Genomic DNA, 16932 nt, shown 5'->3' with positions numbered 1-16932 from the left:
ACAGATATTTTAATTAAAATTGCTAGACAGGAAAGGCTCCGCTCTACCAGGAGGCCTTCTGGTCCTTGCCCATCTCTGGGATGCACCCGTCCCCAGCCTCCTTCCACTTTGGGCCCAGGTTCCAGAGGTAGTGGCTGGGGGCAGGGTCGTGCATGTGTGGTGAGCCTGGCAGCCTCGCCTTGCTGGGATGGTGCCCTGTCAGCCCTGCCCGTTGCCATCAGGTCATGACAACAAGACAAATAATTTCTTGGACCTTTTATCTTGGACACCATTTATTTTCCCACAGCCCCAGGGCAGGACTGACCTCATGGTAGGGCCCTGAGTGAGGCAGCTGCACCACACTGGGGGCTGGGCCAGGCTGGGTAGCATGGGCTGGGTCCCGGGGCCCGGCACCTCCAGGCCAGCTGCCTCCTCGGCTTCCTGCACAGCTATTCTTTATAGTTCCTCTCCTTTTCTCCCCTTCTTGTCTCGTGCCCCTTTCCATCTTTGTTTTGGTCCATCTCTGTTCCTCCCTCCCCAATGGTCCCTGCTCTTCCTTGCTCTGACCACAGTGTCCCTTCTCACAGGTCCTCTGACTCTTGTTGGGGACACCCCCAGATGCTGGGCTGTGCAGGGCAGACCCAGGTGGTAGTTTTCCCTGGGACCCTCTGCCCAGTGCTGCCAATGAAGGGGCAGCTGGCTGGCCAGGCGGGAGGAGGTGCCCTCCTGGGGTGTCCCCGGAGCTGACTCTGGCCCCTCCAGGCTGGAGAGTACAGAGAGGGGGGTCAGACTCTGGTTGAGCCATCTGTCCACACCCTGGGATGGGAGGCAGGGGCTGGGGAGGGAGATGAGTTCCAAAGAAGCTCACCCTCATTTCAGAGGCTGCTACTGGCCTGCTGACTTTCTCTGCTTCAACTGAGCCTCTCTGCAGTCTTCTAGTACTTTGCCACCGTCTCTGTCCCCATTTCTCATCTGTACAGTTCCAGGCTTAGATGAGCTGTTTACACGTGTGAGGGTCTCTGAGAGACTCTGGCTCTTTTCAAGATGTCCTCAGTGATTCATGGGTCCGAATGTTGTCTGAGCTCCTGCGGTTCTGACCAGCACCCAGGAAGCCTGCTTTGAGTTTCATGAACTAGCCTGGCTTGCTGTTCTTCTGTCTTCTCAAATTCTTGGTCTTTATCCTCTCTCTCAAGGAACATGTTTATATGATCTTCCAACCCCCCAATACCCAGGGCAGCATGGGGCCTTGCGGGCTGTCACTGTTCCATTTGAATGTCCCATTAGAAACGCAGATGAGGCTGGGAGCTCCCATCTGTGAGCCCTGGGAGAGGAAGTGAGACAATGGAGCCCGCCGAGGCTTCCAATCTAGATGATCAATACAAATATTATTGGGAGGGTGATTTATGTGACCATGTAGGGCAGGAGGATGGGCCGTTTCTCTGCACTGGGAACTGCCTTGCTGGGGGAGGGGCGGTGGGATGCAGGGGCACTTCGGAACCTGCTCTGTCTTCTCAGGGCTGGGCCGGGGCACTCAGAGACTTGTGAAACCCACTTGACTACACAGCCTTGTGTCATCTGCTGAACCCGAAGTACCACAGATGCCAAGGGAACACCTGGACTCCTCAGAGCTGGGTCTGTTGTTCAAGGCTGGCCTCTGCTGGGTGTAGGATCCCTGGTCTGTAGACCCTCTGATCTTGTTGCTTCTTTATGCTCATACTTTCTGGAAGATGGTTTGAGCCAAGAGTAAGGTGCTTTGGGTCGGCTAGCGTGGTTGAGGCTGCAGGCCCCTCTTACTGTCCTGAGTCTCTGAGTCTAATCCCATGGTCCATCTTCTGTCCACTAGTCCAAAATGCCACTCTATTGCTCAGAGACTCATGTCACTTAGAACCCAAGCTCTTGAGGTCTGGCATGGTTCTGCTCACTAGATGCTCCCATCCCTCCACAATCTTAGGCTCTATCACCTCTTCTTGTGCACTGTGCTCCATCAGGCGTGGTGCCAGTCTTGGTCAGGCTAAGCGCCTTTCATCTAAAGGCCTAGGATGCTCTCCACCTACACAGTCCTGAGACCCAGCCCCTCACTTCACTGTCCTCTCACCAGGGCTCTGGTCTCTGCCCCTCTACTGCTGTGCCTTTCTCTTACAGTTTGACACCATTATGAACTTCCCCGCTCAGTCTCAGGAGAGGCTGAGCCTCTGGGGTTATGTGTGCTGCCCCATCCCCAGGACACAGAGCCAGCCACAGAGATGTGATCAGGATGGCTTGAATGCAAGGACACCTCCAGGGTCCACCTAATACTGGGGACAAAGTAGTTAGCCCAGGACCTTAGAGCAAAAGGCTTATTCCACACTTAAGGGCACCGGGCCCAGTGCTCAGGAAGGCCCCTCTCCCTTCCTTCCATCTGTTTGGCCTTGAGAATACCAAAATGAACAGGCCTGGCTTTCCTAGGAGCCCTCTGAATGGGGTCTTTGCACCTCAGCTTAAGCATCCTATCCTCTGTCCTTGCCTCTGTCCCCAGGGAACGGTGGCCACCCACGTCTTGTGAATCTTGTGTTAAAGGGCTGTGTTAGAGCTGTTGTCAGGATTCAATAAAGCCTCTGATCAATCCTATTGATTTTTCTCTTCCTCTCTTCCTTTCTGGTAAGTCTATGTGGCCTAGAAACATCCTCAGGGACTTATGAGAAGGGGGACTCTGAGCACTTGAGCATCTTTATGACAGCAACAGGCTAATGGCTCCAGAAAGGACCCTCCCCTTTCTGCTTCATGTCACCTAGGCCACCTTCAGAGGGAAGAGAGAGAGAGAGAACTGGGTAGGTGACTTGACCTCTTGGTGTTTTTGGTGACAAGGACATTTCCTCATGGGAAGATGTTGTCCGGAGAGCAGCCAACAGCTCCCTGGTGTGGGAATATGTCAGCTGGTCCCTCGGGCACTTCTGCACAGTGCTTTGCCCAGCCTTTCCCTGGCGCGCGTGTGTGTGTGTGTGTGTGTGTGTGTGTGTGTGTGTGAACACGCACACACACCTACTTGTGCTCTGAACCCATCCTGGGGATCTCCCTGGTACAAGGAGCTCTAACCCACCCTGGCTTTGTTCTCTGATTTGCCTATGATGAAAGCAAGCTCCCAAGTCCCTCTGACTCTATTTTCTGTATCTCCCCCTACCATTTCCCACCGTTCAAACTCACAATCTAAAAGCAGAGGCCCTGAGTAAGCATTTGGTAAGGACCTACATTTCAACGTCAGTCCATGCATAGGGCCACTTGTCCCTTCTTGCCATGAGGCCCATGTCTTCCCTCACTCTGCCCATACAGCTTTCTCTCCACCCTCTGCCCCACCTTCTTGGAGGGTTTTGGGAGAAAGCTTCCTTCCTTTCCTTTACTGTCTATGGCCTTAGCCAAGCCCTGGGAACTCCCACGGGTTTCCCTAATCTCTCCATGTTGACTCCAGGAGTCCTCCTCAAGGTGGCCTGGGGCTCCTCCCCTTTCAAGGTGACCTGGAAGTGGCACTGGGAAAGGGATGAGCCACTCACTGAATTCTGTCCTAGGAAAGCAAGGCCAGAGAGACAAGCCCTACCACCACAGCCAGGTTCATTCACACCCGGAAAAGGTCCCAAGTGGGAAAGGGGAAGGGTGGAGCGGGCAGATTCAGACCAGCTTGCCTGAGTTTGACTTTAGCCCCATGTGCATGCTGTTGGAGCTCAGTTTGTACACCTGTGAGATGGGGACAATGACATCGGTGCTGACCATCATAGGATGATTGCAAAGGTTAAATGATATAGTGCCATGGTCCAGCACATCCCAAGCCTGACAGAAAGGCAGAAGAAGAGGAGGCCCCAGATTCATTTATTCCTGGCCCATGCACTTCCCTTGTTAGACAGCAAGGAGTTTTCTCTCTGTCTCTGTGGCTGGGGATGGGTGGGTAGTAGTCTAAAGTCCTGACAAGACCTAGCCGGGTAAGGAGTCATAGCAGGAAGGAATGGAGTGAGGACGCACATTGAGTCAGAGCTTGATTAAACTTGTCATCACCAACTATGTGCTCTGCAACACGTCCAGTCACCATTCTGAATCTTTGTCTAGCTCTTGAATCATGTTGGTCACTACCTACATCACAAGGTTTCTGTGCACTCATCATAATTTAATTAGTGGCCATTTACTATGAGCCAGGCCTGGGCTGAGGTTACAGAAAAGCAAGATTCCATCACTCACTCCAGCAGTCAGGAGAGCTGTCCTGTCTTCATGGAGATTACCTGCAGAATGGAAAGGACGACACATCGTGTTAACTTGCTATTATTGTAACAAAGTATCTGAGGCGATCAAGTTAAAAAGAAGTAAGATCTATTTTGACTCAGGTTTGAAGACTTGGTCCATGATTGGCTAGCCCCCTTGCTCCTGGGCTTGTGGCAAGGCAAAATGTCGTGGCTTGGGTGTGTGATAGAGGAGGGTAACCTCATAATGGCTGGGAAGCAGAGAGAGAGAGAGAGAGAGAGAGAGAGACAGAGAGACAGAGAGACAGAGAGACAGAGAGAGACAGAGACAGAGAGACAGAGACAGACAGACAGAGACAGACAGACAGACAGACAGACAGACAGGCAGAGAAATGAGCACCTTGTGATGCTGTAGGCAGATAACTAAGTCTCCCACACATGGGCCTTGAGGAAACATTTAAGATCCAAACAATAGAAACAAACAGTTTTAGAGTGATGGAGTGATGGAATGTTGGGCTGGAGAGACAGCTCAGTGATTAAGAGCATGGTTGCTCTTCCAGAAGACTGGGTTCAATTCCCAACACCCACATGGGGGGTGGAGGGGGGGGTCACAAATGTCTGTAGCTCTAGTTCCAGGGAGGTCTAACACCCTCACACAGTCACAACAATGCACAGAAAAATAAAATGCTAGAGTGCTGGAATGTGGTGTGGGGAACTGGAGTGTGCTGGGTTGGGGAAGGTGGTACTAACATCAGACAGTATAGACAGGGAAGGCATCTGTTGTAGTCACTCTTCCATTGCTGTGTAGACACACCAGGACCAAGGCAACTCTTATAAAAGAAAGCATTTAACTGGGAGCTGGCTTACAATTTCAGAGGTTTAGTTCATTATCATCATGGATGCAGACATGGCAGGCATGGTGTTGAGAAGTAGTTGAGAGCTACATCCTGATCTTTTGAGAGGGAGCAATACAGTGCCTGGGCCTGGTGTGGGCTTTTAAAACCTCAAAACCCATCCCCAGTGACACACTTCCTCCAACATCTACTCTAACAAGGTCGCAGCTCCCAATCCTTCTAATCCTTTTAAAGCCACTCCCTGGAGACTAATCATTGAAATGTATGAGCCCATGGGCCATTCTTGTTCAAACCACAGCATCTCCAAGGAGATGATGTTTGGCTACCTGGAAGATAAGAAGGTTTGGACAAAGCAACCTCCAGATAGAAGGGAAAGCAAGCACTAAGGCCCCTAAGCAGTAACTAGGTGTGTCAGAGTGATGGGAAGGGAGTCAGTGTGCTTTGGGAGGTTGGGGGGAAGTCTAGGGAGAAGGGATAGGAGAAAGGAGGGATGGAGGAAGGAGGGATGGAGGAAGAAGGGACAGGAGGAAGGAGGGATGGAGGAAGGAGGTAGATGATGTGGATCCCCATGAAGAGTTTGAATTTTCTCTAAGTACTCTGGGAAAAGCTGGGATGTTTTGCAGCAGGGAAGAGAGATGTAATTGTGCGTGTCTGCGTCTATGGGTAGCCAGAGGTCAACATTGCTCACTATTTTTAATTTTGAGCAAGAGTCTCTCACTAAACCTGGAAATCACAGATCAGCTAGATCATCTTGCCAATGAGCTTGTGAAGTGAGTGAATCTGCCTGTCTCTGCAGGCCCAACTTTTATGTGGGTTGTTGGGGGGATCTAAACTCAGGTACTCACGCTGCACAGTGGGTACTTTACTGACTGAAGTATCTAAGATTTTTTTAAAGGATGCTTCAGGCTGGCGTGTGGAGGGAACACTGGTGGGGGCAAGAGTGGTGGAGGGAGATGGCTGTTGAGCTGTACAGGGGGGAGGGGTGGCCAGATAATGTCATCCCCTGGGCCAGCTGTAGTCCCTGACAATGGAACTGAACCAAGATGAGGCTTCTGGCTCCTGAGAGCTGCATCTTTGGAGTTTGGCTCTCAGAAGGGGGTGGGGAAGATGAGGAGAACCAGGAAGGGCTCTGGAGCAAACCTAGCTTGGGTGGAGTCTCTCTCTGTTCCTCTTTCTCTCCTGCTGTGGCTGCTGCTGGTCTATTACTCCCCAAAGACTTTACATAATTCTGGCCTGGCTCCCTCATTATGTCACTCTCTGAGTGGAGTCTAGGTCATTCTCCTGAATGCTGTGGTCAGGATGGGTAGGAAGAGCAGACTAGCTAGTGGCTAGGCTCAGACCCTCCCCAGGCTGGATGGGTGTGACCAGGCCTTTGGAGGGTGGAGTTGAACTGAAGCCCTAGACTCTGCCCCAGGTCCTCTGGATATCTGCACCCACCCTGGGGATGCAGTTTGTGGGGGGACGTGGTGTCCAAGGTCCTTGCTGCTGAGAGGTGGAACAATGTTAGGAGTGGCTTTGAGAGCCAGCCAACCCTGTAGTTAGTCTCTCTGCTGGGCTGTTGGTGGGCATCTCACTTGCTTACCCTAGGAAATGAGGGCTAGAGTAGCTTACTTCTTGTATGTGGGGGCGGGGTTTTAATTGTAGGGAGGCGGGGCTTTAATTGTATGGAGGCGGATCCTCCTTACAGGATGTGTCCTTAGAGGATGTGCTGAGAGGAGGCGGATAGAGCAGCCTTCCTTACTTGGGTGGTGGTATCCTGGGCCCTATGCTCAGTACTTCCTCCTTTAATGACTGTCTTCCTACTCCCAGTAGAGCCTGGCCTTCTCCCAGGCTTGGCTCCATCCAGGATTCCAGAACTGAATAGAACAGGGTTGAGCTTGATGCCTGCTTGCACCAGGGACGAAGCTGAGACTCAGAGAGGGGTGTGATGTTCCATTCAGGGTTCAACTCACACAGTGTGGTATAGTAACAGACCTGTGGGGACTCTCAGATGCTCTGTCTGGGGTGGGATTCCTGGACTTGGAGAAGTTTTAACTGGTTCAGAGCAAGGGGCTGGGCCTCAGGAAGCAGGCTACTGTGGGCTTGGCGCCTGGGCTCCCTTTTCTTCCAGGAAAGGTTCCACTTTGTAGCTTTTAGGAACTTAAAATGAAGGTTAGTTTCCCCTCTGGACCTCTAGAGCGGGGCGTTCTCATGCTACAGGCCTCCCAGGCCCTGTTGAGGGTCAGGACCATTCTCATTTCACTGATGAAGATCCTGTGGCTCAAGGTCACACAGAAGTCAGTGAAGTAGAGCCCAGGGGTCAAGTCCGTATTCAGGCATAGCAGACTCTTACCTTCCCTGTATACACTTAGTCTGTATACACTTACTGTATACACTTAGTCTCAAAGGGTAAGCAGAGCAAAAGGGTAAGCAGCAAGCCCTTGGTCACGTTTTTAACTCAGTGTTTCCTGGGGGTAGCGGGAGGCAGAAAGAAGAATGTCCTCCGCCTTCCTCCCAGAATTACAAAATTCTTGTTAGGTCTTTAAATTTTATGTAAATTCTTTTTTTAAGGTGGGAATCATATTTTAATTAGAAGTGGTGTCAAAGGAGGGCTAGATTAATTATAGAAATCCTGAGTTCCAGGTGGTTCCAATTTTCACAGCAGGGCACCAGGGCCTATATTTGTAAATGTTTTTTTTATTAAAATCATACCTAGTGTATTTTAGGGGCACTGAGGTACACTCCTTGTGGCTCCAAGGATACTGTACTTAGGAATTTGAGGTTATGATTTTGTTATGGAGAAGCAAGTCCCCTGTCAGTGAAATGAAACTTTTGTAGCTGGGGGGAGGAGTGCTTGGGGGGGGGCAGGTGCTGGAAGTGAAGGTCACAGTTGAAGAAAACAGCCATGGGGGAGGGGAATGGAAATGGAGGATGGGTCCAGGGTTCAAGACCAGAGTGAGACATCACTTGGGTCACACTGAATCCTATAGGGGAAACCTAGATTGGTCAAAGGAAGGAGGTCAATGATGCCTTTGTCTGTTTAGGGGTTCAGGGGAGCAGATCTGGACAATGGCATCCTGATTGGGAGGCTCCAGTCCTGGGTGGGGAGAACTGGGTCGTGACAGACCTCTGCTCTTGAAAATTAGTTACCCATCACTTTTGATGGCCTCAGTCAGGGGGAGAGAGATTCTGAACATGGACTCTTTACCAGGGGCATAGCACCATCACCTCCGTGTCTTCCTGTGTCAAGTGGCCAGGCCAAAGGTGCTAAAAGTGCTTTAGTAGGGGCACCAGATGTTTGCCCTGGGGCAAAAGGACATCTGACCTAACTTTTGAAGGAAACAGCATGAGGTCCTAAAGGCTGCGCGTGCGCGTACCCGTGTGTGTGTGTGTGTGTGTGTGTGTGTGTGTGTGTGTGTGTCCACATGCAAGTGTACCCTTGGTTACTTCTGTGAGTATTCTGAATGACTGTGGTCCCACTTGGGGAGTAGAATGGAGAATGGAGAGCCAAGAGATGTATGAGGGGGAAGGGCCACAGACAGAGCTCCCCTCAGACTGGATCATAGGAAAGAGGAGGTAGTTTCTCTCACCCTATCCAGGGTCAGAGTGCTCTCATGGGACCTGCCAGAATCCTCCCTCATGCTTGACTTTGGGGAAATAAGGGACCAGGGGTCTGGTCAAGGAGCACATTGCTGGTTTAGACTATACCATTGCCTCTGGTTAAAAAGCTTATCTTATTCTCCTTCTGCCTTTCGAAGCCCAGCTCCTAGTGGAGACAGATACCTTCGGGAGTCAAGTCCGGATCAAGGGCAAGGAGACAGAATTCTACCTGTGTATGAACCGAAAAGGCAAGCTCGTGGGGAAGGTGAGTGGTGACATCCTGGGCTCTTGGGGTCTGATTCAGCCAGATCTGGAAACCCGGCAAAGCACACCCAGGGCCCTGTTGGTCTTACTTGGAACACAGGTGTGGTGTGTATCTGGATGGGAGAGAGCATCACCCGATGGCCTTTCTTCCTGTTACCATGGTTTTTGTTTTGGTCCCTGAAGTAATCAGGTCTATTTATGGTTGCCACTTGGAGCCAAGAGCCCTGGGTTCTGATGGGGAAGGATGTGGAATTCTGGGACAGCCAGCTCATGTGCTCATGATGTCTGGGAACAGGGAACTTGCAGCCCAAGGGCTGTGGCTGAGGGATCATCATAATACTCACCAGGGGTTCCCAGCATCAGCTGCAGCCACCTTGGCCCGCCTGCGCCGCCCTCCCACCCGCCCGCTGTGCCTCCTCCAGCTCCCCGAAAGCAGTCGTCCCTCAGCTGGGCCCACGGTTCTAGCGGTTCAGGAAGATTTTATTACTTTGGAACAGGCCAGAAAGCTGCATGTGACACAGTAGTGTATGTTAGTATGTGCACATACATGTGTGTGTGTGCATGTGTGTGCTTGTGTTTGCATCCATGTGCATGCATATGTGTGCATTTGTGTGTATGTATACTCACTTGCCGGGCTTGGATACTCCCTGAAGGCTGCCTTTCATCTCTTTATATCCTCATGTGCTTGTTCATGAAGGTACTGAGTACGTTTCTCCCAAAGGTTCAAGAGGAACTTGCCACTCACCGTAGCTCTATTGCTAAGTCATCTCTCTGCCCTCTGCTCTTTGTAAGGACTCTCTCTGCTTCTATACTGAACTGAGAGTGAAGTCAGTTGGGACAGGTGGCATGGGAAATGGGCCGCTGCTTAGGAACTTGTGCTGGGAAAATTGATTCCATTATACTCAAGATAACGGGAGAATGGTCAGTCCTGTTGAAGTGGTATTTGATTTCTTGAGCCTTTAGCTCTGCTCTTTGGTCCCTTATCCCTGGGTTGAGGACCAAGGAAATGTCACATAAATAATAACTGCTTCCTTTAATTGAGCACCTACTATCTCCCAGGCATTGGGCAAAAAAAAAAAATAACTGCAGATAATTTTGACAGGTTGGCACCACTACCATTCCCATTTCACAGGTGGGAAAGCTGAGGGTTGGCCACATTCCTGGGCACTTGTCCCACGTCCCATACTAGAGCTAGGCGGGATTCAAAGCCGGGTTTGGAAGGGACAGATTCCAACCACACACCCATACCAACCCAAACTGCAAAATAATAGTAATCCGCAGAGCGTCGGATGCCTAGGAGTGGTTTCAATTAGTGATTCACTTTCCGCCGTCGCAGGCCGGTCGGCGAGGGGGTCCCTCAGCGGCTGGGACGGCGGGCAGGGGCGGGTGTCTGGTCCCCTGGCCTGGCCCGTCCCCGTCTTGGCCAGCAGTTTCCTGCGGCGGCTGCCCAGCCCCGCGTCAGGCGCTTTGTTCTCCTGCCCGCCTGGGCCTCCTCCCAGACCAACCTGCTTTGAGTTTGAGACTCGCTTTTCTCCTTTGCTCCCTCTGTGCTCTGTGCCCCCCGCGCGAAGTCCGGTGCCGCCTAGTGCCGCCTCCTGCCTGCGCTCTTCCCGGTATCCTGACCCCCAGGAGTGCCATCGCGGGGTCAGGAGAGCGCCCAGTCCCCACTGGCTGCAGCCCCCGCCGCCTCCTGCCGGCTGGCCGCTGAGTCACCGCTTCCAAGGGAGCCGGCTCCGATTTCCTGCCCCCTTGCCCTCTCTCCCGTCATTAATATTGGTGACGGTTCAGCTGGCTCAAGGCACAGCAGCGAAGCGGGCCCTATCCCCTGCCTCCACCTCTGCACCCTCCTTCCAGCCCAGCTGCCTTGGCCACCCTTCTGGACACAGAGGCTTGGTGGCCCCCATCCCTGTGCTGGGTGGGGTGGGAATCATGCTTTTGGTAGGCTGTCGGTGGCCCCTCCCTGCTCACCCAGACTGTGTGGGGAGTCCCCTCTTTGATGGCTGGGTGTGTCTCTCCTATACAACCTGGGCTTACCCCTCAGCTCTTTCCACATATTGCTGCCCCAACCTTCATCGCCTGCTTGGGAAGCTTCAGGTTCCAACTGATCTATCTTCTCTTCCTCCCTGGACCAGTTTAGGGCTCAGTTTGGGTTCTTTGTGCTGCTCACACCATCTCCAAGATGTGGACTTAGGGCTTCAAGCATGAGCCATTACAGCCCTACCCTGCTCTCTCCATGGACCCTTCTTCTTGGCTCACCTTCAGTGGTCTCTAGATTTAGCTAGCCCCTAGCTAGCTCACTGTCCTCCCTCAGCCGTCTATGCCCCACCCCCACCCTCCAGACCCCCACTTGCTGAGCTCATAAAGAACCTGAGGTGTGCAAAAGCAACAGAGGGCCTAGATTGGCTCTTGCTCTCAGCCTCCTGTAGGACCGATGCCAGGGGGATTGATACCCTGTCTCAGTCTCACTGAACCTTGGGGCTTTGTAAGGGAGACTCAGTCTAGCATTTAAGGAGGCTCTGCCTGACTGTCTCTTCCTCCTTCCCCTGTGAAGATAGGTTTATTTTACTTTATTTTATTTATTTTTTTGAGACATGGTCTCCTCCAGCCAAGGCTATTCTGGGACTCTGGAATTCCCTATGTAGCCAAGGAGGACCGTAGGCTCCTGATCCTCCTACCTCCCGAGCGCAGAGACTGGGGGCATGTCCAACACCCCTGGTGCATGTGGTGCTGAGAATGCACCCAGAGTTCTGTGCGTGTCAAGTAGGCACTATATGGACTGAGCTACACCCCCAGCCTGAAGACAGGACTTGACATTACTTCTGCACCCATGGCAACTCTGACCTCTGCTGCCTTAGATGGAACACCTTAGCAGGTATTTCCTCTTTCCTGGTTATAGGTGCCAGCCTCGAACATCCCTGGCCAGTGCTCTTTGGGCCCTGAAAACAGCTATTTCAGATGCACTAGCCATTGACGGGAGCCATTCATTTCCTCTATCTGTCTTGGAGCCCTGCATGCTCTGGTGGCCCTGCTCCCAGCCACTTCTCTCAACCATATCCACTTGGCCAGAAGGTAGCACAGTCCACAAAGAGTTCCTGAGCATCTATCATATGCTAATCAGAACCTCCTCGTCTGTCCCTTCCTGTCCTTATGGGAGCAATGGAGCTGCAGAGTCTTTCAGGGCAGGTGGTTAAGACGATTTTAATTGCAAGTTATAGAAAACTCAATGTTTTCAGCAGACGGGATCCCCCCCCCCCCAAAAAAAAAGAGCTAAAAACCATCTCTCTAGGTTTTAGGTGAGGTGTGATCTAGTGATGACATCAGGATTCAGGTCACATGGAAGGACTGTGACTCTCTTAGGAAGTAGGGAGGTAGGAGGTGGGAGTGAGAGGAAGGGCTGATTTCCATTAACTTCCAAGGTTCTGGAGTGATCTAGGTTGCTCTCTAAAAACTGATGCCCCTGCTTGTCTTGACCAGCAGAGTCAGAAGTTCTGAGTTGGGCCCCAGCATTGGTTTTTGTTTTTTTTTTTTTAATGTAATTGTAGGTGAATTAAGGTCATAGAAGGAGCTAGAAACAGAGACGTGGGTCAAACTCAGGTGCACTCTTAGCCTTTCTGGCTGCGACCATGTTGTAGACTCTGCTCATCATAGGATCCACCACTGGTCCCCAAGAGCCCCTCTATGTCTTGGGGTGTTGGGATCAGCTCAGAGCTCTCTGAAGTAAAGGTAGATATGTACTGAGCCTGCATGCTCTGTGCTACATTGTTGCACACCCAACTTTTACTTTAGTGATGCCCAGTTACTTCTTATCCACAGTGGCTATGTGGGAGGTGAGGAGTTTTGGAGGAGAGGTACCACTCACCCCGCCTCTTCTCTGCTCCCCACGGATTTCTCTAGAAATGGATATGAGACAAGTGTGTTGGGGGCCATTTTCCAGTACCAGGACCTTGGGCAAGCCCATTTGTCTCTTTTAGCTGTTTCCTTTCTCTAGGTAGAGTTGCTCTCAGCCAAGTAAGGTGAAATGACCGTAACAGACACGGGAATGTCTGACCTGTGGTCAGCAATCAGTAAATACTGAATGAATGAGTAGGGAGACCAAGTTGGGGTAAGTAGAGGAGTTGGTAGCCAGAGATTTCCAGAGATGGGAGTGTGTAGACTTGGAAAATTCTAACCACAAATGTTCAGTACATGTCTACATTTACTTCAGAGGGCTGGGAAGCTGGGATGTGGACTGGTTCTGACATCTGAGGACACAGAGGTCTTGGGACCCAGTGGTGAAGCCTACTATGAGCAGAGATTCTCCACCATGAACTCAGTCAGAAAAGCTGCAAGACTAACAGAGGGCTGCACCTGAGTTTGACTATTGCCTCTTGAGGGAAGGGAAGGAACTGCCCAGAGAGAGAACAGGCAGTCATAGGATACTTCCTAGCAGTGGCAGTAACAGGGCTAAGCTTTGAAGGACAGACAGAATAGTGTTGTCTAGCTTTTGTTCAGGTTGCTTTGACTCATGAAGAGTTGGATGAGGAACTTCTAGACCTTTCCACTAGAGAGAGAGAGAGAGAGAGAGAGAGAGAGAGAGAGAGAGAGAGAGAGAGACCCAGAGCCTAGAGGTCTCTCACCTCAACCTGCCTTACACATGTTTTCTGCCTTCCTTTCTAATGGTCTAACTGCAATGTCTACCCAGGCTGTCCTCTGGGTATCATGTGTGTCTTGAACCTGCCTCTGTCCTCCAGCCGTCTGGAAAGACGGCATTTCCCAGCCTTTTTCTGCAGAGTTCAGCACTCTGTCTGCAGGGAGTAAGCTTGCCCTTCTCTCAAAGGTAAATGTCCCTGGAAGCCCGAGCCAGCTTTCCACTTCAAACAAAAGGCTGGAACCCACACCTCAGTCTCCACACATAGCCAGACCGCTGGGCTTCCAACTTGGCTGGGCAGCAGTCCGGAACGAGGAGTGGGCCTGGCCTAAATTTGGAGATGTTCGCTGGAAACTTGTGCTGCTAGGTCAGCCCGTCCAACTCTGTGTTTCCCACTCTCTCCCATCCAGCAATCACTGTTGCAGAAGGAGGCTGCAAGCCATCTCCTATTGTCTTTTGTTCAGGGCAGTCCCAACAGAGCCACCTGCTCTTAAGGAACAACCTGGAGAGGTTCCCCCAGCCCCAACCCCCTTGCGTCAGACTCCTTTCCAGGAGTCATTCCTTGTGGGTCTCTGTGACGCAGAAGTCGTTGTATTCTTTTGCCTGGTGGAGAATCTGAGGTTTGGAGCAAGGGATTGGCCAGCCTGAGGTCACAGGATGTGCCAGAGTTCATTTGGCTCTTGGCTCCAGAGTCAGTGCCCTTTGCCCTGCATATCTAGTCTCCCAAGACATCTGCTTCACAACCTGAGACCGCACAGTCCCCTTACACACGCTGCCTTTGGAGTTTGGCTACGCTACCTCTTATTTTTGAAGGCTCCTGGCTTGCTTTATACCAAGTATTAAAGCGTGCCACATCCCACACTGAGTGTAGTTTGTGTTGAACTGTGTCGCAGAAGAGTTGAGTAGCTGACTGAATGTCAGTTTTTGGGCAGATCTGCCAGGACCTGTTTCTCTTACAAATGATAGATTAAAACGTCAGCTGAGTTAAAGGAAATGAGACATCGTTGGCCCATATGGTGGTGAGGTAACGTGAACTGCAGATGCAGCTGGATCCAGAGCCCAAGTGATGTGACCAGGGCTTGGTTGTGTCTTTCATTCCCCAGCTTGGCTTGGCTTAGCTTTCTCGGGACTGGCATCACTGCGCAGCAGGGTTTCCCTTCGTGTTGATAAAATGGCTGCCCTCATTTCAGCCTTACAAATACCTCGAGTTTAAACCCATTTTCTTCTTTGTTTTGTTTTGTTTTGGGCACTGGCAGTCGGACCCACATAGCACACTGATTGGTGAGCTTGGGTCACATGTCTGGGAGGGGCTACTATTTGATTGGCTAGAACTAGCTCAAGTAGGGATGATGCAGAGCATACTAAGGATGAAGTGGATTTCTCAAGACAGTGGAACTCTGCTTCCTGGGCGGAGGATGGAAGAAGATGTAGGGACCCAACCAGAAGACTCTGTGCATATCAGGAAGTAGAGATTAGACCTGGTCTGCTATGCTGTCCCAGCTTGCCCTGTCCCAAGTGCCCTGTGCCCTTTCCACAGAACTTCGCTCCTCCAATTTCTTTTTCCTTTTATTTTCTCTTCTTGGCAAAGGCTCCCCACTGGGCTCTGGCTGGACTTCTGAATCTTCTCCTAGGCCTAGCTCCACAATGCTTGTGAAGTGCAATTTAAGTAGAGCTCTCCTTGGTATCTGATCGCTCACTATGTCCACCAGGCATGCCCGCTCGTGCCTGTCTTCATGCCCTTCCCCTGGCGCTTCCACCTTGTGCCTTCCCTGTCTGTGGCTGCAGAGTACATTTGCTGATGCTGTGAGGTTGGGAGCTGAGCAAAGCCTTCCTAGACCTGGTGGGGGGCGGAGTACCTGGGTGCAGCGGGTCCAGTACCCAGTCATCACTGTGGTTGTCAGTAATGCTTGCTGTGGCACACTTCACCAGGATCCCTCTTTCTCTCTTTCTTGCAGCCTGATGGTACTAGCAAGGAGTGCGTGTTCATTGAGAAGGTTCTGGAAAACAACTACACGGCCCTGATGTCTGCCAAGTACTCTGGTTGGTATGTGGGCTTCACCAAGAAGGGGCGGCCTCGCAAGGGTCCCAAGACCCGCGAGAACCAGCAAGATGTACACTTCATGAAGCGTTACCCCAAGGGACAGGCCGAGCTGCAGAAGCCCTTCAAATACACCACAGTCACCAAGCGATCCCGGCGGATCCGCCCCACTCACCCCGGCTAGGTCCGGCCACACTCACCCCCCCAGAGAACTACATCAGAGGAATATTTTTACATGAAAAATAAGGAAGAATCTCTATTTTTGTACATTGTGTTTAAAAGAAGACAAAAACTGAACCTAAAGTCTTGGGAGGAGGGGCGATAGGATTCCACTGTTGACCTGAACCCCATGACAAAGGACTCACACAAGGGGACCGCTGTCAACCCACAGGTGCTTGCCTCTCTCTAGGAGGTGACAATTCAAAACTCATCCCCAGAGGAGGACTTGAACGAGGAAACTGCGAGAAACCAAAGTCCTTTCCCCCCAAAGGTTCTGAAAGCAAACAAAACAAAAACAAAAAAACAAAAAAACAACAAAAAAAGGAAAGTAGTGCCCCACCCCCACCCCTCTCCCTGCCCTAGACTCCAACAAGAATCGCTCTCTGGTTTGCAGTCATTTATTTATTGTCCACTGCAAGCTGTCCCGCGACACCGCGCAGGGAAGGCGCCCTTGAGAATTCTCCGCGCCTCGACCTTCCGACGACAGACGCCTTGTCCAATCATGGTGGCCTGCCTTGCCCGCAGTTCTGGAGGATGCTGCTGTGGACCTTCCGTGACTCACGTGACCTAGTACACCAATGATAAGGGAATATTTTAAAACCAGCTATATTATATATATTATATATATAAGCTATTTATTTCACCTCTCTGTATATTGCAGTCTCATGAACCAAGTATTACTGCCTCAACAATTAAGAACAACCCACAAATTATTTAAAAAAACAAAACAAAACAAAAAACAACAACAACAAAAAAAAAACTGGTGAAGAGTGTGGTGGCTGGGGACTGGGTTCCCGCAGGGCAGTTTCTTGTGCTTCCTTCCTCTTGGTGTTTGTGTGAAGGCTGGGGTCATTATCATTCATTTGCTCTTCATTCAACACGGTAGCTGTGTGGGGCACACTATTCTTTTTTTTTTTTTTAATTAGATATTTACTTTGGGGCACACTATTCTAAGTATTGAACAGGCAACTCAGAGCACATGAGAACCTCAGAGAAATTAGGTTTCCATTGTCCCTGCTAGAGCAATAGACTCAGCCATTTGTTCATAAGCCTTTAGAGTCTGGGCCCACAGGGAACTTCACCCTTAGTGATTCAGATCTAGTGCTTCATTTATGTGTTTATCCACTCACTCTTGCTAAGAGCTGGGAATCCATCACAATCTATGGGTTCCAC

At 51.1% G+C, this 16932-nt stretch overlaps 1 protein-coding gene across 2 annotated transcripts in view; it reads left to right on the top strand.

Annotated features, from left to right (window-relative positions):
- Nucleotides 1-16519, top strand: part of Fgf18 (fibroblast growth factor 18) — a 30431-nt gene extending 13912 nt beyond the window's left edge. For both annotated transcript variants that reach the window (NR_102395.1, NM_008005.2), the window contains exons 4-5: nt 8770-8876; nt 15458-16519. Coding sequence is in view for 1 of the 2 variants with exons in the window: in NM_008005.2 (NP_032031.1) it covers nt 8770-8876; nt 15458-15724 (374 nt within the window). In the remaining variant the exon portion in view is untranslated. The remainder of the gene's footprint in view (nt 1-8769; nt 8877-15457) is intronic.
- The last annotated feature ends 413 nt before the right edge of the window (nt 16520-16932 follow it).

The sequence above is a fragment of the Mus musculus genome, chromosome 11, assembly GCF_000001635.26.
Source record: "Mus musculus strain C57BL/6J chromosome 11, GRCm38.p6 C57BL/6J".
NCBI classification, from domain to species: domain Eukaryota; kingdom Metazoa; phylum Chordata; class Mammalia; order Rodentia; family Muridae; genus Mus; species Mus musculus.
The sequence above is the reverse complement of the archived record's forward strand: the minus strand, read 5'-3'. Positions and strand labels throughout refer to the sequence as shown.